The sequence below is a fragment of the Eleginops maclovinus genome, chromosome 2 (assembly GCF_036324505.1).
Source record: "Eleginops maclovinus isolate JMC-PN-2008 ecotype Puerto Natales chromosome 2, JC_Emac_rtc_rv5, whole genome shotgun sequence".
Taxonomy (NCBI): Eukaryota; Metazoa; Chordata; class Actinopteri; order Perciformes; family Eleginopidae; genus Eleginops; species Eleginops maclovinus.
In genome coordinates, this window is record NC_086350.1 from 5,535,164 (window position 1) to 5,558,556 (window position 23,393).

The window sequence follows — 23,393 nt, forward strand, 5'->3', positions numbered from 1 at the left end:
TTTACTGAGTGAATATTCCTCTCCGGCAGACGTACATCAAGAGCATGGATAAAGACTTTGTGGCCGCCACGATCCAAGCCATCGGCCGCTGCGCCACAAACATCGGGGAGGTGAGAGACACGTGTCTGAACGGCCTGGTGCAGCTGCTGTCCAACAGAGACGGTGAGTCCTTCTGTGTGACACTCAACCGGATTTTTAAATGATATATATTAAGGTAATATAGAGTAGAAGGGATTCATTGTTGTGGCTAGTTGAATCAGATACTGGGTCAATAGGATCATTTAATCAAGCTTATTCATTTGCATTTGAAAGTTAGATTGAATTTAATACAAATGTATTCAACCATGAAGGGGATTTATGAGATATAATCATCAAGTTTTAAGGAGATAAACATTTCCAGACAGCTTTCACATTTTAAACAAGAAACAGTTACAAATAAAAACTGGCCTGTTATAAAGTCAAAGGTTCTAATTGATAATAAAAAATATGTTTTCACATTTGGTTTAATTTTGTACTTCTATTTAAATGTGCAAGAATGCAAGAACAGTCATCAAAATAAATTATCAAGTTGTTCTGAAAAAATAACAATGACAGAGGTGGCCCTGCAGCCCCTGACAGGTGTTTTTATTTACTGAGCCCTTGTCTCTTGTTATTTGTCAAAAAGGGGAAGGGAAGTTGAGTATCCCTGATCGAGGAAGAAAGGAGGAAAACTTTTTATGATTTATGACTCTTCTTCCTGTTGTGCAGAGTTGGTGGTAGCGGAGTCGGTGGTGGTGATTAAGAAGCTGCTGCAGATGCAACCGGAGAAACACAGCGACATCATAAAGCACATGGCCAAACTGACAGACAACATCCAGGTGAGAAGCTGTTGTCACTATCTGGCTGTAAAAACTGGTCACAGCAAAGGAAACAAGTGGTATTTGAGTTGCTATGTCAAAAAAAGCATGGCGACATAATTGTATCTCGTTTTTCCTGACAAAAGCCAAACAACCATCTCTCAGCCGTGTGATTGAACTGTGATTGTTCTCAGGTGCCGATGGCGCGGGCCAGCATCCTGTGGCTGATCGGAGAGTACTGTGAGCACGTTCCCAAGATCGCTCCCGATGTCCTGAGGAAGATGGCCAAGTCGTTTACCAACGAAGAAGACATTGTCAAGCTACAAATCATCAATCTGGCCGCCAAGCTTTATCTCACCAACTCCAAACAGGTGTGTTTCTATCACTACTATAAAAAAAGACAAAGACTTTACTGTCAACAGTGTGTGCAATGCTACCAAGGTTGAGCACAGAAACATCACCATTACAACAAAGAGAGAGACGCACGCACGCACGCACACACACACACATAGACACACACATAGACACACATACACACACATTGTTTTTAATGTCCTTCGTTATCCTTCTTTCCTCAGACCAAGCTGTTGACGCAGTACGTCCTCAACTTGGCCAAGTACGACCAGAACTATGATATCCGTGATCGGGCGCGCTTCATTCGTCAGCTCATCGTTCCCACCGAGAAGAGCGGAGCGCTCAGCAAGTACGCTAAGAAACTCTTCCTCGCCCTCAAACCTGCTCCGGTCCTCGAGTCTCCTTTTAAAGGTAAATAAAACTATTTGAATACAGCCGGAGGAGGATTGTAAACCTACAAAGTCTCACTATAAGTCTTGGGATAACCATGAAAAAAGAACTCTCAAACATGTGCTCTCATCAGCTGCCCTTTGAAAAAGCAAATTGACTTAACATATGTGTCTGCTTAAAAATAATTGAGATGAAAGACAATTCAGAACTTGCCTGAGAATCATCCTGTGTTTAAGTCTCCTTCGGGACTAACATGATCCAGGGATCGTTGTCTTGACATCCATGGAAATATCGCAAAAAGGGACTGTGAAATGCTGATTCAGCGTAATTTAATCATACCAATTCAGCTAAATGCAGCACACAGCTAAGCAAATGACTCCTCTGCAACATCGTACTTCTTTTAAAGTTTCTGAACGACCCAAATTATGGGAATTGTACATCTAAAAATGTGCCTTTGGTGTGTGGTTCTTTTTTTCAGATCGAGACCACTTCCAGTTGGGTTCATTGTCCCACCTGCTGAATGCTAAGGCTGGCGGCTACCAGGAGTTGCCCGACTGGCCCGAAGCCGCCCCAGATCCCTCCGTGCGCAACGTGGAGGTGAAGGATTCTGTGCGTGCAGTGGGAACAGTAACTTGCAGAGACACAGGGGCCCTCTGGGCTCTCCAGGGGGCCACAAAAGTGGAGGGGAGCAAGGGTTGCTCCTGCCCCAGAGCAGTGCCTCAGAGGGGGCCGCACAGAGCCTCACAGCATTTACTCCAATATAACATTTACCATCATTCATCCACTTACAGCTCATTAGCATTAGCAGCTCATCAGTAACGTGCGTCATTTTGGTCATTTATCTCCAAACGCTGCCTCACACCCCCCACCATGGAGGAGAATGAGTCACAGGGGAGAAAAGAGGATTACAGTTTCTGTTTAAAAACTTATGATTCACTCTGAAAACACGATCGCCCTCTCTGCTGCACTGGCTTCTGTTTCGGCAGCAGCTCGATCGCCCCGTCCGGGTGATTTCTCACCGATGTTTGAGCCAATAGCACATGAGGAGAACAGATTCAGGAGCTAAAACCCAAACCACAAATCAGCCTCAAAATTAAACGCTGGAGGGCCGGCACCTACAGTCATACTTATACACAGGGGCAGCTAAATCGATGTGTTTACTAATCATCCCCCACACTAACATTTTAATTCTGAGTGTAAAAAAGTCATCACAGGTCCCTCCTCTTCTTCTCCATCCCATTCACTCCATGTGCCATCGGTTCATGACCAACAGTGTGATGATTTAAATGGAGACATAAAATCCAGACTTGAGCGTGTCACACCTTTGTCAAAATCAACACTCATAAAACCCACTTGATTTTGAGTTTCAGGAGGTACCTCAAGTCTTGATTTTGACATCATATTTGTCAATTGTTGTGATTAATAGTGTTGATTTTTAGTTCTAACTGCTTTATGTTCTTTATCCGGTGTTCATTTTTCAGTGTGTAGTTGTATTTGCTTCAGGTGCATATTGAGTGGAGTGGTGGTGTGCAAGAGTGAATACAGGGACATGTTTTAGCTGAATATGTTAATAAGTTGCATCACTGTTGACCATTTTCCAAAGCATTTTAATCATGAATTGATTCCAGGCAGATACTCCATCAGGGACTTTAAATCAGATAATAATGCACTTGAGAGCCAGACCAGTTTTAGGAAGTTAAAGTGCCAACATCTGATTGATTTTCTGACTACATACTGTAACTTCAAATAAGTTTGCAAGGCTCTACCCTGATATTTGTGTTTTTAAAAATAGGAAATCATGGCAGATAAACTACCAACATCACCACAGCTATGACTGCTGAGTTTTAGAGGACAATCGGTTTGTTCTATAGCGTTAAATAGCATCCAGAGGAGTAAAGTGCATTCACAATACCACATTTAAAGTTGTTCGCTGTAAATGGAGGCATATTTGAACTATCTTGGATTTCAATCTTGCAAGTTGTGAGTGTTTTAAAGTAAATGATAAACAAGGGATGGCCCAAAGGTAGGAAATCAGTGTAAAACCGTTAAAAAAATGCTTTGAAAAAAAGGTCAGCGGTGATGTATAATATACAAAAGTCTCCCATTGCTCCCCCTCTGCTCTCCCTCTGCACATCATGCGTCTCCACAGACAGAGGAGGTCGTAACCACCGGCGAGGGGAGGATCGGCTTGCTAGGAGAATGGAGAGAGGTGCCCCCCCCCTCAGTTTGGGAGTGCGGTGGTGTTTGTTTTGATGCCTGCTCTCTCTTTCCTCTTATAGACTCTCATCATCACTAGAAGCTGAAGATGGATAAGGGAGATTTTTACCCCGCAATTCTGAGTCAGTGCTGTTTAATATTTAGAGAGAAAGCCGTCATTCTCCCACGATTAAAAAAGTTAACAAAAATAATTCATGCATTATCTTAAAAGGAACTGAGTTTGTGGCTTCAGAGTTGATGTTAAATTGTAAAATCTGATTCAGGAAGTGAATGAAAAGGGTTAGAAAGTTTGGTCTTGGATAGGTTCCCTTACTTTTATGTCCTGGAGCTTTTGACCACAGCCTAGTGTCTTCATCAAGGATGAAATTGGCTCAGTTGTCAAAGAAATACATGTTCATTATTTAGCGGCGTTCAGGACTTAAAAAGTGTTAGTTGACACTTGAAGAGTGCAGTTGACGAAGCCATGTTCTCCCAAGGTCGTCTTAATGACTTATTGTTGAGCAAAGGAGGCCATGTTTAGGGTTGTGTTGTTTATTTGTTTGTGTGTCACCATGATTACAGACAAACTACTGGCCTGATTATCTGGAAATTCAGTGGAAGAGTGTAGCGTTGTGGCCAAAGAGAATATCATCATATTTTGGAGTGGATCTGAATAATAGATGTGTTGCAGATATACGCATTGTTTTTACTCATAGAAACTTGGCAGAGGTCTCCATTTTCAAAGTGCCCTTCCAGTTTAAACTTATTTTTGAGCCAACAAAGAGAAGAAGTCCTTTACACGTTCAAGTTGTTATAATGTTTCAGCCTCCTAAAGTTCAATGGCAACTTAGCAAGCTTCATATGTTGATGATAAACATGAATTGGAAGAGCAATTGGATAAAAAACGCATCCAGTTCAAGTAGTTAGCTAGCGGCCCGCTGACTTTCCTCTTTCCGTACCTAAATGGTCTCAGGTGAAATTTGTGACACGGTTTGTGAATGTGTCACAAATGTTCTTGTGTGAAGCTGAGTGACGTGATTCAGATTTCTGCTTTTCCCTCTCCTCTTCCATCCCTTTATTTAGCTCATTTAAATCCACGGCAGTACATCATGCTTTGTCCCTGATGAACACCTTTTACACTTAATGCATTATCGTGTTTTTGCTTGATGTAGAAGTAGGTGTTGATGTTAATGTTGACTTTTTCTTTATAATAGTTATATTGGAGTGCATTGATATTTTTAACTACCTTTTTGACACATTGTGGTAAATTCTGTAATGAAATTGAGGGTTACTTTTGTCTCTGATATCAGAAACTGTTCTCACACCTCTTCTTTTTTTAGACCCAGAAACTTTCCTGTGCCTGTTTTCTGTTTTTCCACTTTCCTGACTTTTTTCTAAAACACAAACCTCTTTCCTCCCTTTTCTCACCTCCATTCCAATCTTTTTCTGTTTACATCTACCAGGTTTTTACGCTGCTTGAAAGAGTCACAACATTAACGAGTGTGAGTCAGTGAGCGGCCAAGAGCCCACCTCCTTGAGCCTCCTCCCATTTAGCGGCAAAACCCGAGTGCTTTTTGACAACCCGTCCGCCCCCCCACCCCGCCTAATGTAGACGCTGTTCTGTGCTTAGCCCAGCCGAAGCTATCTGAACCACAGCCCCCTCTTCCTCGGTCTCTGCCATTAAAGAAGTGATCCTTTTAGCAGGAAGTGACACGTCCAGATGCATTAGCAGCCGTGTGGGTTTTAAATGGCGTTTCGGGGACGTCCATTCTCATTAGCTGATGGCTTCAGTTAATGAGTCTCAGAAAGAGCCGGATTTTGTTCTTGTTTAAAGTGTGGGAGGAAGGTCATTTCTCCTCAAAGACATCACTTCTCTTAATGGAACTGCTCCCTGTATTAAAAGAAACCCATTTCTGCAAGTGGTCATGAAGGCATCGCCTGGTGTTAACATCCATCTGTGCACAAACATTATTGTCCGCACTCTTCTTGGTCTGAGATCTAAACGCAGATCTGACGGCTGGCTTTATCGCGCCCAGGCAGAGGCCTTCATGGCCATGCTGTTGTAATCTACCACATCTCTGCTTCTGTCTGAGGGGTTTATCACCGAGGCGAGCTGAAGCTTACTGTCTGAACTCTGCTTCCTCTGCCAGGTGCCTGAATGGACCAAATGCAGCAGCCGGGAGAAGAGGAAGGAGAAGAAAGTGGAGAAGCCGTTCTACTCTGACTCAGAGGGAGAGTCCGGGCCGACAGAGTCAGCAGACAGTGGTAACTTGAAGGGGCTTTAACTAAAAATGTGTTTCTTTTATTGATAATTTCCCCCTTTAAAGGGGCCCTAATATGCTCATTTTTAGGTTCATATTTGTATTTTTTGTCTCTCCTGGGACATGTCTCCATGCTTTAAGGTTCAAAAACCTCTTTATTTTTCTCATACTGCCTGTGCTGCAGCACCTCTTTTCACCCTCTGTCTGAAACCAGAGCCCAGTCTGCTCTGATTGGTTAGCTGGCCAGCTCTGTTGTGATTGGTCCCGCCCCTTAGGCTTTTTTGAGTGCTTGCCAAAGAAGCATGAGTGTTACATTGTGATATCACTATGTTATTAAAGTAAACAAAGGAGGCGTTTCAGGAGGAGAGAGAGTGTGTGGGAAAGAAACTCCCTCTGGAGGCAACTTTGGAATTTTAGGCTTTGCAGACCATTTACATGCACAACAAACTATAAAACACACTAAAGGGAAGGGAAACCCCAAAAAGCCAAATATGGACTCTAAAATAGTTTGATCTATACACTAGAAAAAATCTGTGAACAATGTCCAGAAGATGTCTTTAAATATCTTAATTTTTCCTTTCATAAACTAAAGATTTTCAGTTCAACACAACAGCAATTTCTGCCGTTTTTGCAAGAATAAATGCTCAAATCAAATCTATGAATAGTTCTCTGTTGTTCGACTTAACAATTAAATTAATGGTGGCAGCTCTAGTCCTACTTGTTCCGTAATCCTCTTGTGTTTAAAATATTAAAATTGAAACTACAATGTTCTCCCCCGCAGAGTCTGACTCGGCGAGCGGCTCGGAGAGCGGCAGCGGCCTGGAGGAGAGCGGCTCGGGATCTGAGAGCGAGGAGAGCGAGGAAGGCTCAGAGTCTGAGGAAGAGGAGGAGGAGGAAAAGGACAAGAAGAAGAAAAAGAAAGAATTAAAGAAGCCGGTGCAGGAAAGCGAAAGGTAGCACATCAATTTGTTTATTTAGTGTTTCATCTTATGACTCCTTCTTTGGTTTTAAATCTTTCTATCTAAATCATTTGTGTCATCCCCTTACATAAGAACTCCAGGACCCTAACTGACCTTTCCTTTCCTTTCCAGCGAGCAGAGCAGTGAAGAGGAAGTGAGGAAGCACGAGAGGAAGAATAAACAGCGTAAGAGCGACTCAGAGTCTGAATCTGATGAGGAGGAGGAGAGCGAGTCTGAAAGCAGCCAATCGGAGTCTGAAGACTCAGAGTCTGAGGCAGAAGTGAAAAAGAAGAAAAAGGTACGGAGAAAACCTTTCTGTTCACTCATTGACGTATGGAAGGAATGTTGTATGAAGACTTCCCACAGTAATGAAACTCTCCATCTAGTTTTACACGAGTTTTCTCTCATCCTCTTCCAGGTAGCTGAACCTAAACCTCCCTCTAAGCCTGTCAAGAAAGAGTGCAAGAAGGAGAAGAAGGAAATGTCTCTGCTCGACCTCGATGATTGTGAGTTTTTCACCTCCTCTAAAATGTCTCCTCTCAAAGGGAATATAAGTCAAGACGCTCAGTTCAGTGAGGCACAGTCAGCGCAAAGGTTCGTTGCAAACCATGGGATCGTTTCTCAAACTGATAGGAGGAACAATAAATAAGAGAAGATAAGATTTAAAATCATTGAAAGGATTTTTCGTCATATTCACAAAGATTGCAGTGTGTGTGTATATCATGGACACCTTTGTTTATCAGTCTTACTCTCCTGTCTCTTTTCCTAGTCGAACCTGCTCCCTCTCCTCAAGCCACGCCGCTGAACACCTTCCTGTCCAGCAGCCTGGTGAACGACCTGGAGGGACTGTCCCTGTCCGACGCCGTCCTCTCTCCGGCTGTGAGTACTCATCTCTCATCCTCCTGGGTAGTATCTTCAGTCTATGAGACAAACTGACTCTAGATGCTCAATCACTTATTTTTGTCAGCTTCTTCAACTCAACAAATATGACTTTAAATCCCAGTCCCTCTAGTGGTGACATTGTGGGAAAAATTGGTTATTTAACAATTAAGTTTTATACTTCAGTGCATATAACATAGGAACTGCTTCATCTGACGTTATATGACTTTAAAATAATAAGTATTTGACAGAAAGGCTCAGACTGTGGTGATTCAATACTGTTTTTTTATATTTAGTGGTCTTCAAGTACATTTATTCATAGTACAGTAGCCATAGTTTGTAATCAATTTGTATTTATGAAGGTCTGAGAGGATCAATTGACCTGGATTTCTAAAGTTGGCCAACTCCCCACAAAAACAACAAACTGTTTTTACAGAAGTCTGTGGATTGGTCTTTTTTGTCAACTTGTTTTATGCTGTCAGGACTTTTCCTTCATTAATAGTGAAAAATGTCTCTGAAATGCTGACACACACCAACCATTTCTCCATCTCCTCTCCGCCTGCAGACCATCTCTCCCTCCAGCACCCTGAAGAGCTACGAGCTGCTGCACCGGATCACGGGGGAGGGTCTGTCCGTGGAGTACTGCTTCAGCCGGCAGCCGTTCCCCCCCGACGGCAACATGGTGGCGGTGCAGATGCAGTTCACCAACAACGCCACCTCCGACGCCAAGAACCTGCACATGGAGGACGTGAAGCTGCAGTCCGGGATGAGGGTCAAAGAGTTCACTGAGATCGGTGAGTGGGGGGACGTGGTCCAAAGAAGGTTTATGGATGTTGCTTTATTCGTGTGAGCTGTATGTCAACACTTATTTATTGTTGGTGTTGTGTACAGAGCTGCTGCCGGCAGGGGAGACGGCCACAGCTGTGATGGGCATTGATTTCTGTGACTCGACACAAGCTGCAAACTTCCAGCTGTGGTGAGACGGGTTCTGTGATTCAGACTTCCCTCATGTTCTAGAAGTGATGCTGTTAATACATGAAAATGTTTTATCAAACATCCCAGTTTTATAACAGTGAAGATTGTTAGCTTTGCATGAGTCTGCAAATGAAATACTGTTTAAACTCAGGATTATATCAAAATGAAGAAATAAGTAATATTGAGACGCAAACTCAACATCACTGGTTGTCATTTTATGTTTCAATGTTTTAATTGCATTTTTTTGGTCACTTCAGCACCCACACCAGGAAGTTCTTCGTGTCGATCCAGCCTCCGGTTGGGGAGCTGATGAGGCCCGTCTTCTTGACAGAGAACGAGTTTAAAAAGGAGCAAGGTGAGTGATAAAACTGAATAGATGTGCCTATTAAGGAACATAAAACCTCTGACTTTATGGCCATCACATTAAAACAATTACTTAAAAGTGAATAAGTGAAATTAGCCAGTTCATATTTAATATTTATTTCTGTTACTGCATGCTCATTTTAATGGATATTTTCAGACTAAAACAATGATTAGCACATATACTGTAGTCCATTTTCCCACTGTTTTACATACTAGTCATGTTAATCTACAGTGTATGATATAAGTTCATTTGTGTGGGATTTGGGATAGATCTTAAATGTTTTCTGGCTTTTTTAAATACACCGGCATTGTTTCTCAGATACATACAGTGCTCAGGGTTTAGTAGAGCAGCTACAGACGACAGTTAGCCGCATGCTTCTGTGGTTTTGTGTTCATTTACCATCCTTAACAACACTGAGCGAGTAGATCAATAGATTGATGGTTAAGGTGATGGATAAATGTAATTGCACATGAGTAAAAATGTAAAGAAAATAAATATAAATGTATAAATATCTAAGGTAGACGATGTATATCTATAGATAACCTATAGAATACTCAATATAAAATAACTTGAACACCTTTAATAGACCAAACTATTACAACTCAATAGAACACTACTATTTTAATGTGCAAATTGTGCGGTTATGGAAGTTTTACGGCTAAAGGAAGTGACTCTTTAAACATGTGTCATATCCACGGTGTCTCCCTCTTCATACTGTCCCCATAGAGAAGCTTTTACTTGGTAAGTTCATAGATTTGTTTTTTTCCAACCTGCCTTTCAGCCCACCTCACACAGACCCTCACCTCCTCCCCCTTCCCCCCCCTGCCTCGGTAATCAGACCCACCCGTGCTAACCTGCATCTAATTCAAGGCCGCTCACGCTCTGCTGCACCAGGAATGGAAATGCTCATCTGTTCACTGATCCTGATTCACTCCTAAAGCACCGTGACAAAAATAAAAAAGAATGAACACCAGCTTTTTCATGTTAGCTTTCAAGCTGCTGATGACCACTGACCATGTTGGGATATTTATGTTTATAAAGTTCAGTTTGTTGTGATTTGCAGGTCAGGAGCCAATATTTGGTTGAACAGTAAACAAAAAGTGTTTGTTGGAGATAATGTGTGGCATTTCTAGTTGATAAATGCTTCAAAGGATGATTCAGTTATGCTGTTAGTGGATATCAATAGAGCAGGGGTGTCCAAACTTTTTTCCCTGAGGGCCACATACAGAAAAACATATGAAGGTGTGGGCCCCTCAGTAGAGGTGAGGTATATTGCCTCATAAGTTAAGTTATAAGTTAGCAAAATCAATTGGTAAATTATTCTTGATACTTGAATATGTTTTAAGAAACATCTCAGCTCTCCATAGGAGTTCATTTATTTAGTTGGCAGCTCATTCCTTAAAACAGGAGCTTCAGATTGCTGAGAATAAGAGGAAATATGACGGGTTTATTTCAAGCTTGTTATGTAAATAAGTTATTGGGCTTTTTTTGTATCAACTAGGATGTGTTTGAAACATGTTTCAACCTTAATTGACTGAATTGATTTGATAATTGGTCTTATTAACACATGAATACTACTGTGTAATATATATATTTTTTTACATATTTAAGAAGTACAATATAAGACAGTTTCAGGTGTGGACATATTCCATTATACTTTGAGCATTTGCTGAGGGCCATTTTAAAGTGGGCCGCGGGCTGCATTTGGCCCCCGGGCCGGTAGTTTGGACACCCCCTGCAATAGAGCCTATACACAATCAACCGAGTTATCATAGTCTTTATCTGGATGTCTTCACGTCTTTTGACCTGCAAATCAATACAAAAAATAGTTTAACTCCCCAAAAGTAAAACAGCTTTGGTGCAAAATGTCTTACTCTTTCAGAGCTGCCAACATACACGATTTTGGCGTAGCAGATACGATTTCCAGGCCCTAATTACGCCGCTACGCTTGACTTGAATATCCTACGCATTACCCAACAAATCGAAAAATGAATCGTGTAGCTGGCAGCCTCGTGCCTGTGTTGACATCCAACCAGCCCTAAAGCTCACATATAAGCCGTGTGAAAAAGGCCCTCTCACTTGGACTGTTCCGTTTCCCCCCCTTTAGTTTGGATTAGTCCATGTAATGGTTTGGCCCAATATCTAACGTCTCCGTAGTTGGTGACGAGGGCTGTGAGTTCCTGCTGCTGTATTTCCAGTTTACCTGTGTTAGTGTGCGTCCATTAAGATGTAAGTACTGTTAAGTTGATATGTGTTTTGTATTGACTGTGTTATAAGAATGTATGATGTATGTAGGAGAAGTTGAGAGTTTGCAGCTGCAAGAGCTAACTAACCATGCGCTCATTTCTGCAAGTCATGCTAACCTCATTCTGCCAAATGGGCACTATTTAAATATCCCTGAGTTGGAATTTGACATGAAGAATCTTAATATTTACCCTGTTGGTTATGTGTGATATTAAGTTAAGAAATCTAGCTGTAATAATGAATAGTTCCATGAACATGTGCCTGCTACATTTTCTCATAGAAGCTACTGTGGCTACAGCCATTGCCTTATGTTGGAGTGCCATCTAGTGGCCAAGTTTGTATTGCAGAAGATTGCAAGTTGAGTTGATCTGTTAGCCATGCAATGTTAGTAATACTTATTATTGTATCCTTATTTCAGAAACCACACACACACACACACACACAAGCAAATGCATGTAAAGAAAGTTTAATAAAGAAAGAAAGAAGATAACAACGTGATTTACTGTCACTCAATGGTGGATTGGCATCTGGAACATTAGTTTATAATAGACGACGGACAAAGTCATCCAGTCTATTTTTCAAGCCGTTTTATGATCCGTCCCTTGCGTTGACAAAGAGCCAATAGGATCGGCTGTACTTCTTTTTTGTAATACCCTCACTACTGTTACCAGGATGCTATGCTGTTTTGGCTCCCGCTGTTGATGAAGAATTCTATTCATGTAGACCAGTGCCGTGCGGTGAGCTCGTAGCTGGCTTTCAGAGTCAGATATGTGAAAAATATGTGAAGTCAATAGAGTTTATTAAAACATAATTCAATTGGCAGCTTGCACATTGACTACTGGTTGTTTTTCATATTTTATCTCAGCATTCTTCACACACACCTATGATAGGTACAACGAGTTGGCAGTTGGTAGCTAGAGAACTCGTGTTAATAACTGGTAGGCTAATATATTATTTCATGCGAAGATGCACAGGCACCCTGAGGATTTTTACCTTTACCCATTGAAATACAATGAGTTAAATCGGGGAAACTATAACATCAGCTCGATAACTAGCTATCATTACATGCGAATTGAACGCTTCCATTTAAATCGTTTAGGTTATTTAAGTCTCTTGAGCTAGCTAGCATAGCAACTAGATAACTATAGCAACCAAAAAACACAACTTTAGCTGCACAGTTTAATTTCTCAAACTCAGCTCACCAATACATTAAAAAAAAGATCGTTGGGTTCAAAGTGATCACAACGACGTTGTATGATGTTAAATGGATGACAGACATTAAACAATCCCCTCGGAAACACTCGGATATCAATGTAATCTTGGCTAATAATTAAACGTACTGGTGGCTTTCCATTCGTCTGCATTTGCATTGTTGTATTTTGTGGCAGATTCATCGGGGTAAATCATTATGGTTACATACTGTTACATATATATATCGGGGTAAAATCCATCAAGCATCTTTGTAACACAGCAGGGAGGCATTATACAGGAGGGAATATTTCCTCACTTGCATCTTTGTTACAGAGCAGGGAGGCATTATACAGGAGGTGCTAATTTCTCACTAGCTCCGCTTTGTGAGGGATTGCTCAATCTGACGTGAGGCGCCGCTCTTTGCCTTACCCCGCTTGTCTCCTCTGCTCAGGTCACGAGCAAATTCAGCTATTTTGGTTATAAAATTATTTAAGATCATTGGAATCATACAAAAATTACATTTATAGCACAGATAAGTAGAACATATTAATATCTGGGTTTTTTTCATTATATAATTTAACATATGTGTTGTGTTTTTATTATCTTAATTTCTAATGGACCAATGATAATTCGTGAATACACTATGCCCGCGAAATCGCGGAGCGAGCTGTCAGTTGAAGTCTATCAAAAATGGATGGTGAACGTACTTGTCCTCCGCTGAAAAAGCGGCGAATTTCTGAACAGCGCTTCAAGCTAGAATATAACGCAGAATGGCCGACCATCACCCGGTCGAGGCTGGACGACTTCCACGCTTACTGTATGTTGTGTAAGACAGATTTTAGCGTGAGGCATGGGGGCCGACACGACGTTGAAAAGCACATCAGGACTGCTAAACACACGTCATACAAGGCGGCAGTGGAAGCTACAAGGCCCATCGCGGGCTTCTTTACGGTTGACAGTGACACCAGTGTCATAAATGCCGAAGTGCTCGCTGTGGACTTTCTGGTGGAACACAACATCCCGATCGCGGTGGCCGACCACATCGGGCCACTGGTGAAAAAGATGTTTCCGGACTCGAAAATCGCTGGTAAGGCTCAAATGACAAATAGCCTCAATTCATCTCAAGCATTCATAGGCATAGATTTATATCTGTATACTGTCACAATACACTCTACAATCTGTACAGACTATATAAAACAGTTACAGTACTGCCCTGGTTGATAATCTGATTTAAATCTTGCAAATTAATCATTGCTAATTTATAGCCTACTGATACTGTATCATTCTAATAAACATTTTTCATTTTATGTAAAGGTGAAAAAAAAATAGCCTAGGCCAACTTACTCTACAGAGGATTAATATCATGATTGTAATTCTGCAATTCTGTGTAATCTAGAGTATAATCATGATAATACAATGCAATATTTTTGTGATTGCAATTGCAGGAAAGTATGGGTCTGGTCGCACAAAGAGCAGCGCCATTGTTGGAGCTCTTGCCAAGGAGGATGCGTCTGTGATCACGGAGGCAATGAGGACAGCTCCATACTCCCTAGCCACGGATGGGAGCACTGACTATGGAGACTGTAAGCTGTATCCTCTTGTTGTGAAGTACTTTGATCGAGGACTTGGGCGTGTTCTGACAGTACTCCTATCTTTGCCAGAGTGTCATGAGGCATCTACTGGGCAGAACATATTCAAACTCATTGACAATGAACTTGAGAAACGTAGCATATCCTGGGACAACTGCATGAGTTTTGGGGCAGATAATGCCATGGTGATGCAGGGACTCAAAGCTGGCACGGCAGGCTACATCAACAAAAAAAACAGTGCAGTATATGTGCTGGGATGCCCGTGCCATCTAATTCATCTAGCTGCAGAAAAAGCTGCTGCTCAGCTTCCAGTGTCCATTGAAGAGCTGCTGGTGGACATATACTTCTACCTAGACAAATCCAGCAAGAGGAAACAGGGACTGAAGAAATTTCAGGATCTGTGTGGAGTGGAAATGAGAAAGATTGTTAAACATGTAAGTACGAGGTGGCTCTCTTTAGATAAATGCATCGCCAGGAGTCAGAACAGTCTGGGCACAGCAGCAAGGACAAGACCACGCAGAGCAGCAGCAAGGACAAGACCACGCAGAGCAGCAGCAAGGACAAGACCACGCAGAGCAGCAGCAAGGACAAGTCCACCCACAGTGTTAGCAAGGACACATCAACCCACAGTAGCGGCAGCAAGGACAATTCTCAGTTTGATTTGGCAGGCTATCTCTTTCGCCAACAAAACCTAGCCAAATTCTGTCAGGGAAAGAAAACACCAGCAGCTGCAACCACACAGCCCAAGACTGCAACGGCAAAGCCCAACACATCTAGCGCTGCACCCACTCGGCCCAAGACATCTAGCACTGCACCCACTCAGCCCAAGACATCTAGCACTGCACCCACTCAGCCCAAGACATCTAGCGCTGCACACACTCAGCCCAAGACATCTACCACTACACCCACTCAGCCCAAAACATCTAGCACTGCACCCACTCAGCCCAAGACATCTAGCACTGCACCCACTCAGCCCAATACATCTAGCACTGGAGCCACTCAGCCCAAGACAGGGGCACAACAGAGAGTGCAGAGGGCATGTCAACATCTGCAGGACCCAACATTCCATCTTTACTGCTACTTTCTAAGTGCGGTCCTGCCGATATTTGATGAGGCCAACACTCTGCTGCAGCTAGACAAACCCTGCATACAAATACTACACAGGACTTTGACCACACAGCTGAAGAATCTCTTGAACCGATTTGTGAAGCCTCAGGTGATCAATGCAGCTGCTAAGGTTCACCAGGTACCATTCAGGGAACCAAGCAACCAGAAGAGCAATGAGACCTTGTTCATTGGGCAAAACACCAGAGACTTCATAAGAGATCACCCTGAGCTTGAGGAGCTGCAGCTTGCCCAGGTCTTCAGCGCTGTGCGGGCATTCTACATGAAGGCTGTTGAGTACATGGTGAAGAAGTTTCCCTATGATGACCCAGTGATAAGGAATGCTTCTGTGGCTGACATGTCTGCACGGGACAGCGCAGACTTCAATTCTGTGAGGTACTTCACAGGCAGATTCCCCTGCTTGAAGATGAGTGCTGAGGAGATGGACAAGCTTGAGGGTCAATTCATGACCTACCAAACCGATGCTCTGCCAGAAAGCATCACCAGCTGTGACAGACCAGACACACAGTGGCACCTGATGAGTCAGCTGAAGGATGGAAATGGCCATCTCAAGTACCCTTTACTCTGCAAGGTAATGCTGGCTATCCTCTGCATCTTCCATTCCAATGCAGACTGCGAACGCATCTTCAGTCTTGTCACAAAAAACAGAACGGAGTTCAGACCTAGTATGGGAATGGAGACCCTGAGTAACCTCATTACCCACAAACAATTCATGGTGGCAAAGGGGTCTGTCTGCTACAAGCAGGCGTACTCCAAGACAACTCTTGCCAAGGCCAAGTCAGCAACCTATGACCATCTAAAGTGAGAGGTTGATGAGATGGTCATGTCACAGCCAAAGGTTCCCTTGAGTTGAACTCTGTTCTAAAAAAAGGCTGTGTAAAGGTTTTTCATGTGTTATTGTTCAGTATTGTTTCATGATGAATTCTGTTCGGTTGATAAAAATATTTTTTTGGGTATGTTGGTGTTTAATTCTGTGCAACAGTACAGGGAAAAGGAGAAATTATACACGAAAAACATGTCCTAATATGACCTAGATTGCATCTCAGAGCATGTAAAGTCTCTGGCTTCTGATAAGATAAGATAACTTTTATTAATCCTGTAAGGGAATTGCACATGTTATAGCAGCAGGGTGATAGGAAAAGGAATAGGGAACTATATATACATACAATTTACAATAAAATAATAACAGTTGAATACAAAAGATAAATAGAAATAAGTAAAGTAAAAATGAAATAAGGGGGCATTCAGGGGGCTTCGGCGGACCTCGGACCCCCGGCTTTGAAAAAAAATTTGCCTCGCTCCGCTCGGCTTGCTACTATTTTCGAAAACACAATGTTGGCAGCTCTGCTCTTTAACAACATTCAATCCTCATGAACTAATTTGCCATTTTTCTTTTAAATTAACAAAGACACCGAGTTCATCCTCTACTGTGTTCAGAGGGAGCATCAGTGCATTCCAGTTTAGGTTTGTTTTGTAACCATGGATGTACTGAGTCTTACATCAAACCCCTTTATACAGTATCTGTATATTATACTGTATTTGTGTGTAGCTGATAACATGGAATAGATTGTACTTGATATGTAAAACAGCACTGTATTAAGTCCCCACACTGATACAAGCAGCACTTTGTTAAGTATTGCTTTATGATAGGGATCGACCGATATGCTTTTTTCAGGGCCGATACCGATATCAATTATTACCAAAAAAGGAGTCCGATAACCGATATGTAAAACCGATATTAAAAAATTTTTTTTTAAAAACCAATATGTCAGTTGTCAAAAAAAAGGCGATATGCAGCAGAAATGTAATTCAAAAGTATTTAATAGTTCTTATTTTGTAACACAAAGTGTAGGGAGCTGCCTGCAGCATTAAAAAAAAAATATGCATATAATGTAAAATCATAGAAAAATAGAAAAAGTAAATCATATCACTCCCTGATGTTTAATGAACTGAAAATGACAAACTAATGAATTAATTGAATAAATAAAATCACTCCCTGTAGATTAATGAACCAAAAAATGGCAAAAAAAAACCCACTTTGGTTTACTCAAGTCTAGTATTCCCAATTTAGCAAGAGTAGGTTATGGTGGAGGAAGCAGAGCTTTTCTGCATTTTCTCCAGTGAGGCGGCTTCTGGTTTTTTCATATATAGCAGAGACCTCACTGAACACACGCTCACTTGGCACAGAAGAGGGTGGGGCACACAGGAACTTCCTTGCCTTTGGAGCAAGAAGCTTGAAACGGGTCTCATGTTGGCATATCATATCAACATCTCAGGTGATTGAGGTGTTTGTTTTAACTTCTTATTTGTGCAGTTAGCAAAGCACGTCATATGACAGGCCTACTTAGGTGACTTGCGCCACCAGTCATCCATTCACTCGCAGCGATGCAGATTGCAGACAAACGGACGGTCATAACTCGTAACAATAATGGGCCCAAGCCCGTATGACAGTCAAGTTTTTGACCGAAAAATGTCACGTTTATCTTGCTGTATCCACCCGTTGACCAATAAAAGTTTAAACAAATCTGATTTATCGTCAGTCAATTGCGACCAGGTAAGATAAACAGCTAGCTAGCCCTCTCCATAACACTGCCTGAAACATGTTATAAGTTAGCTCGAATAGCTAAACCTATCGTCTATCGTCTGTGACTGTCAGGCACTGATGAAAACTGAGGTTTAGATTGGTGTAGGCCTATTTATTAAAAATGCTTAGGGAAAGTGAGTAAAATGTAACAAATGATATCGCTGGTGTTTCACAGAATTTTAGCTGGGACAGAAAACTTTTACTGGATAGGTAGATTTAAAATGACGAGTGACATCAGGCGAACCACGCTCCCTCCGTTGCGGACACTGATGTAACTCATAAGAAAACGAAATTATTCCAAATTAGTTCAATACAAATATAAGGTCTATAGACTACAGCTATATGAACTACCAAATTGTGAGACATTTAAACGTAACGTTACGTTTTGTAAATGGCTAGCTAGTTTGGATTATGTTTCAGTAGTTAGACTGACATCTATTAAGGCTCTATTGGCGAACTAGTAAACTAACGTGCATCAATCGGGAATTAGCTAAATGGAGGAAATGGGCGCTTTGCTTATGGGTCCGGAATGAAAGAGAATAGCTTACAAAGTGGTGTTATTGCAACTTCAGTGTAGTGGATTGTGATTCATTGCAACTTCAGCAATGAATGTACGTTACCTTACCTTTGAAAAAATAGCTCCGTACCGTTGAAGCCCATTCTGCTACTGCCTCGCTGAGAAGCCAAACTGTTCTGAGCATTCAGTCCTCCATCCTGATTGGCTGGATCCGTGCTCACTAACAAATCAGATGGTGTAGTGGGTGGGACAATGCTATCGACCACAGAGTGGCAAACGCAGGGAGTGAGAGACGCTTTACAGACAAAGTAGCGCGTTCCATTCTTTATCCATTTCAATATCGGCTTATCGGTGGAAAAAATGACCGATACCGATTATTATAAAAATGCTAAATATCGGCCATAATAATCGGCCCGGCCGATAATTGGTCGATCCCTACTTTATGACTAATAACTGCTTTGCATTTTATGCTACCGGGGAATATACAATAAGTAGCAGCAGCGACTTTACATCTCTTTTCCCGGAGTGACTCGTGCTCTGCTCGCTCCTCTGCAGGTCAGCTGATGGGGATGAACGAGATCTCGGAGAAGCTAACGCTGGACGCGAACTGCCGGAACGAACACTCCATCGTGCAGAGGGTGATCACCGCCGCCAACCTCAGCAGAGTGCCCTGTGGGTCGGATAAAGAGTGCCGGTGAGAACACCACAATAAATATCAGCAGGGAAATCATCCAAAGATCAGACATGCTGTACGATGTATGTGAGGGAAGATGCATCATCCCTAAAAGACCATAATATCCTGTTAATATGCACACATATGAGCTTCATATTTTAGTAAAAGCTAGTTTGTGTGATGCTTTTCAATCAATGTATTGTTAAGTTATCCAATATATATGGCTGAGAAGCTTAACAATATATAAAAAAACTGGAACACAGTGTGTGGTTGGAGCAGATTTCATTTTAAAGGGTCTAACACGATTTGTTAAATAAATACGTTTATAAAAAGATAAGTTCCTCAGCGCCCTCTAGTGGTTTAAGACCAGTGTTGCTCCGGTATAATTTTAGACTGTATTATAAATTATATAATATAATATATAAGTGATAAAATATAAGTAATATAGTAGACTGAATGTCATTTTAAAAAATGCAAATAAAAGTAATGCATTGTTGAGTTTTTAGGCATCAAAATATAATTAAAGTATCAAAGGCAGGAGACGATATGCAGAAGGGCCCATTTTTTAACCTTTTAATTACATTTTAGAGACACACAAATCAGCACATTAATCCATGGCTGGAATTAACTTCAATCTTTAATTATTAATGCTTATTTTTTTCTAAGTAACACATACATTGTTTCCTCTGTAAAAACATAAGAAACCCCTTAAAAATGTACGTAAAAAAAAAGCTAAATGGAGTAAAGGGTGTAATGATTCCCTTTGAAATTAGAATAATGGGAGTAAAACACTGAAGCCTAGTACATAAGAAAAATGTACCTAGTTACTTTTCCCCTCTGGGCATTTAGAAACGCTTAATGCAAATGTATGTCTAGCAGTGTGAGCAGAGTTGTTGTAACCCCGCTGATTGACGCTCCCCTCTTTTATTCTTCGTCTTTGTTTCCGATCTTTTGCTGCTCTGACTTCAGTCCTCCTCTTCCTCCTCCTGATCTTCCCGTCCACAGGTTCGCGGGCCGGACGGTGACCAGCAGCAGCCTGGTGTTAGCCACCGTGGCGTCCAGAGAGGAGGGGGCCGCCCAGCTGACGGTCAACTGTGAGAAGATGGTGATCGGCACCATGCTGGTGAAGGACATCCTGCTGGCGCTGACGCAGTGACCTGTGACCTTTTTCTGCCCCCTCACCCCCCACCCCCCCTCACATATCGTCCATAACACGTGTAGCATCTCCTCCGTTCTCCTGTTAGCAGGACGTTTCCAGAAAGTTGTTTGTTTGGTTCAAGAGCCACTAATTTAAAAGACTCCCTATATTCACTGAATGTCACAGCAGTGCGTGATGTTTAAGACAATCAGACATGACTGAAAATTAAGTCCTTTTTCTCCTGATACATTTTTTTAAATACTTGATTTGCAGCATATTTTCATTCCTTGGGAAATAGATTTTTAAGACTCCAATTTCTGAATCTTTAAAACGTTAAATCTACTCATAGTGAAAAGTAGATGGTCCAAAGTTACACCATTACCAAATACAAGGTCCACTTACTGAATCTCTGACAGGATTTCTAACATCTCTTGGCCTTTTTCTTAGCAGATGGAGTTCCTTGCTGGTCACAAACTCAATGAAGACAAGGCACGTTTATTCGCAATTCGAGACGTAAAAAGAGCATTAAGATTACATTTAAAATAAACCTTTTTAAAAGATAAATCAGAAAGTCTCAATGCAAACAACATCAGTAATTGAAGTACAATATAGTGGATACACAAGCTAAATTAGTAAAAACATAGCATAATTCAGAATGTCCCAAATTGAATTTATCAAAAAGTGGTAGCAAACAAAACCATTTTTGAGCCTTGAAGCAAAGAAGAGAGATCTGAGAGCTGAGCACAAGTTTTCTGGGAGATTTTTCCGAGTAAGGTGGAAAATAATCCATGTTTTTTAACTAAGAAGTCATAAGGGGTCTGGGCGGTGCATTTATGAGGCAACAGATCCGAGATGTACTCTAGAAACTAAGGACTTAAAAATTGATCAGAGCATGGAATGGGGAGTAGTCAAGGTAATTGAAGCCCCCGAGAAAGATGGAGGAGGCCCTTCACATCCAATGATAACCTCCGAAATATAAACACCTGTATTTATGTGACCTTACTAACACACCTAGGTCATGTGACAACAACTCCATCTGCTGAGGACGGCCTTATGATGGGATTGAATACTTTAAAAACACAGTTGGAGAACATTATGTAAAGAATTGTTGCACAAAAACAAAATGTGTCTTCCTCTAAATATATTCTCAGAAAATAGATATAAAAACGATCCAGTTTCACCCATCACATTCAGTTCATTTTCCTTAAAGATAAGGTGGTTGCCCAATTTAGATTAAGTTATTCGCAGACTATTTTAAGATGTAGATAATATAAGTAAACGATTGTAAAGTAGGTATAACTTCCCCACGTCAACACATTATAAAAGCATAATCAATCTCTATCCAGTTATTTGACGTCATTACTTGAATGTAGCATGAAGGCTCGAGTGAGACACGACTACCTATAACGGAATCATTCCTCCGAGGCACAGTGAACTTATTTTTATCGTTGATCAATAACTCGACGGATCTCAAATTCTGCGGTTTTAACAATACGCCTCGCTGTCATAGTGCTCATGTTCATCACAACAAGACATTTATAAAAACTGGAGATGTACTGCTATAAGTAAGGTGTGTGTGTGTGTGTGTGTGTGTGTGTGTGTGTGTGTGTGTGTGTGTGTGTGTGTGTGTGTGTGTGTGTGTGTGTGTGTGTGTGTGTGTGTGTGTGTGTGTGTGTGTGTGTGTGTGTGTGTGTGTGTGTGTGTGTGTGTGTGTGTGTGTGTGTGTGTGTGTGTGTGTGTGTGATGACACTGAATAATGACCTGGCAAACGATAAACTAGCTGTTTAAAAAATGACTCAACATGACACGTGAATTGAAGTTATCATGAGGCACGTTTGAATGATCAGAACTGCACAATACTATCATATTCATATTTCCTCATTTTAAATCTTATGTTGAAGATTTAGAAATGTGCCCGAGGACATTTCTGATGCTAAAGCTACTTCTATCATCCGTAGAAATGACTGAAACAAATCCACTTTAAAACCAATAGTATTTCTCCCAACAGTTATTTTATTATTTGTCGATATTGACTGACTGATTGATTCATAATGGTCCATAAAGTGTAAGGAAATGTCTGTATTTAAAGCTTATTTTTAGTACAACAGTGTCCAAAACAGCATAGTTGTTTATGTAATACATTAATATTATAACCAACTTATATTTATATCCAAGGAGCCGTAACCAGAGAGTTCTTCGGTGCATTTTTGGCTTAAAAATGAGTTAAAATTATTTTAAATCAAGCTTTCATTTGATTTTCTATTAATCTTTATTCGTTTCTTTCTCTACCAAATTCAAAATTCAAACGTTGCCATTGAAGCCGCTTTTAATGGACTTTTAGATTAAAAAAATCCACTTTTACGAAAGTTAATTACCTTTCTGCAAGAACACTTTTACCAGAATCAGCTTTTAATTTGACTTTTCAGAATTTAGTTTAGTACAATAAATTACAATACATACAGATTATGAAATAGTGCTTCATGATAATGTCAAACATGTTCATGTGTTACCTTGATGTCATTTATCGAGACTGTTTCCATGTTTTTTTATATCATTTCATTTCTGATCATGTTTCTTCTTTCTGTTACGGACCCTGATGTATCCTGCGGCTGCACGCTTCTTAACTCTATCTGTTTTTATTTATTTATTTATTGTTTACTTTGTGATGGAAGATGTTTGACCAAAGGAGAACAACGCAGTCACTTCCTGATGATTGAAATCCGAGCAGCAGCAGCAGCAGAAGATGGTTTTTATTTTGGCCTTTTTTTGCACCTGTTGCATTGTTTACCATTGAACCACCACACAGTCACGATGAAGAATGTAAAGAGTAAGAAATGAATACTTGTAATGTAAGAAACCCTCTGAACTAAAGACTGCCCTCACCAAACAGATGGATATTTTAATTTCATTCATGTGTGGCAATCTGTTTTATTCTGCATCGGCTTTCAAATATCCAAAGTATGTTTTACTCATGCTCTGTGTGTGGTTGTGAAATGTGCTCCTGAAGTATTACAAGTTTATTTATTATACAAATAAAAAATACAGATACATCCTTGTGCAGCTTCTGGATTTTGTCAAATATTTTCCAGGAAAACCACAGAGATATTTTAGTGCAGAT

The 23,393-nt window shown here is 41.1% G+C and overlaps 2 protein-coding genes across 2 annotated transcripts in view; both read left to right on the top strand.

Moving 5' to 3' along the window:
• LOC134877830 (AP-3 complex subunit beta-2) overlaps window positions 1–23,327 on the top strand; it is a 46,501-nt gene extending 23,174 nt beyond the window's left edge. Inside the window, exons 13-27 of the mRNA XM_063903493.1 lie at window positions 30–162; window positions 748–857; window positions 1,031–1,207; window positions 1,415–1,601; window positions 2,059–2,189; window positions 5,927–6,041; window positions 6,819–6,990; window positions 7,129–7,294; window positions 7,415–7,502; window positions 7,766–7,875; window positions 8,441–8,669; window positions 8,767–8,851; window positions 9,108–9,205; window positions 19,020–19,158; window positions 20,143–23,327. Of these exons, the coding sequence (XP_063759563.1) occupies window positions 30–162; window positions 748–857; window positions 1,031–1,207; window positions 1,415–1,601; window positions 2,059–2,189; window positions 5,927–6,041; window positions 6,819–6,990; window positions 7,129–7,294; window positions 7,415–7,502; window positions 7,766–7,875; window positions 8,441–8,669; window positions 8,767–8,851; window positions 9,108–9,205; window positions 19,020–19,158; window positions 20,143–20,293 (2,091 nt within the window). The 3' untranslated portion in view covers window positions 20,294–23,327. The remainder of the gene's footprint in view (window positions 1–29; window positions 163–747; window positions 858–1,030; window positions 1,208–1,414; window positions 1,602–2,058; window positions 2,190–5,926; window positions 6,042–6,818; window positions 6,991–7,128; window positions 7,295–7,414; window positions 7,503–7,765; window positions 7,876–8,440; window positions 8,670–8,766; window positions 8,852–9,107; window positions 9,206–19,019; window positions 19,159–20,142) is intronic.
• LOC134877881 (uncharacterized) lies at window positions 11,094–16,552 on the top strand. The gene is made up of 2 exons (XM_063903554.1): window positions 11,094–13,736; window positions 14,095–16,552. Exon 2 carries the CDS (start codon window positions 14,702–14,704, stop codon window positions 16,166–16,168), a length of 1,467 nt encoding a protein of 488 aa, XP_063759624.1. The 5' UTR covers window positions 11,094–13,736; window positions 14,095–14,701; the 3' UTR covers window positions 16,169–16,552.
• Window positions 23,328–23,393: the final 66 nt, after the last annotated feature.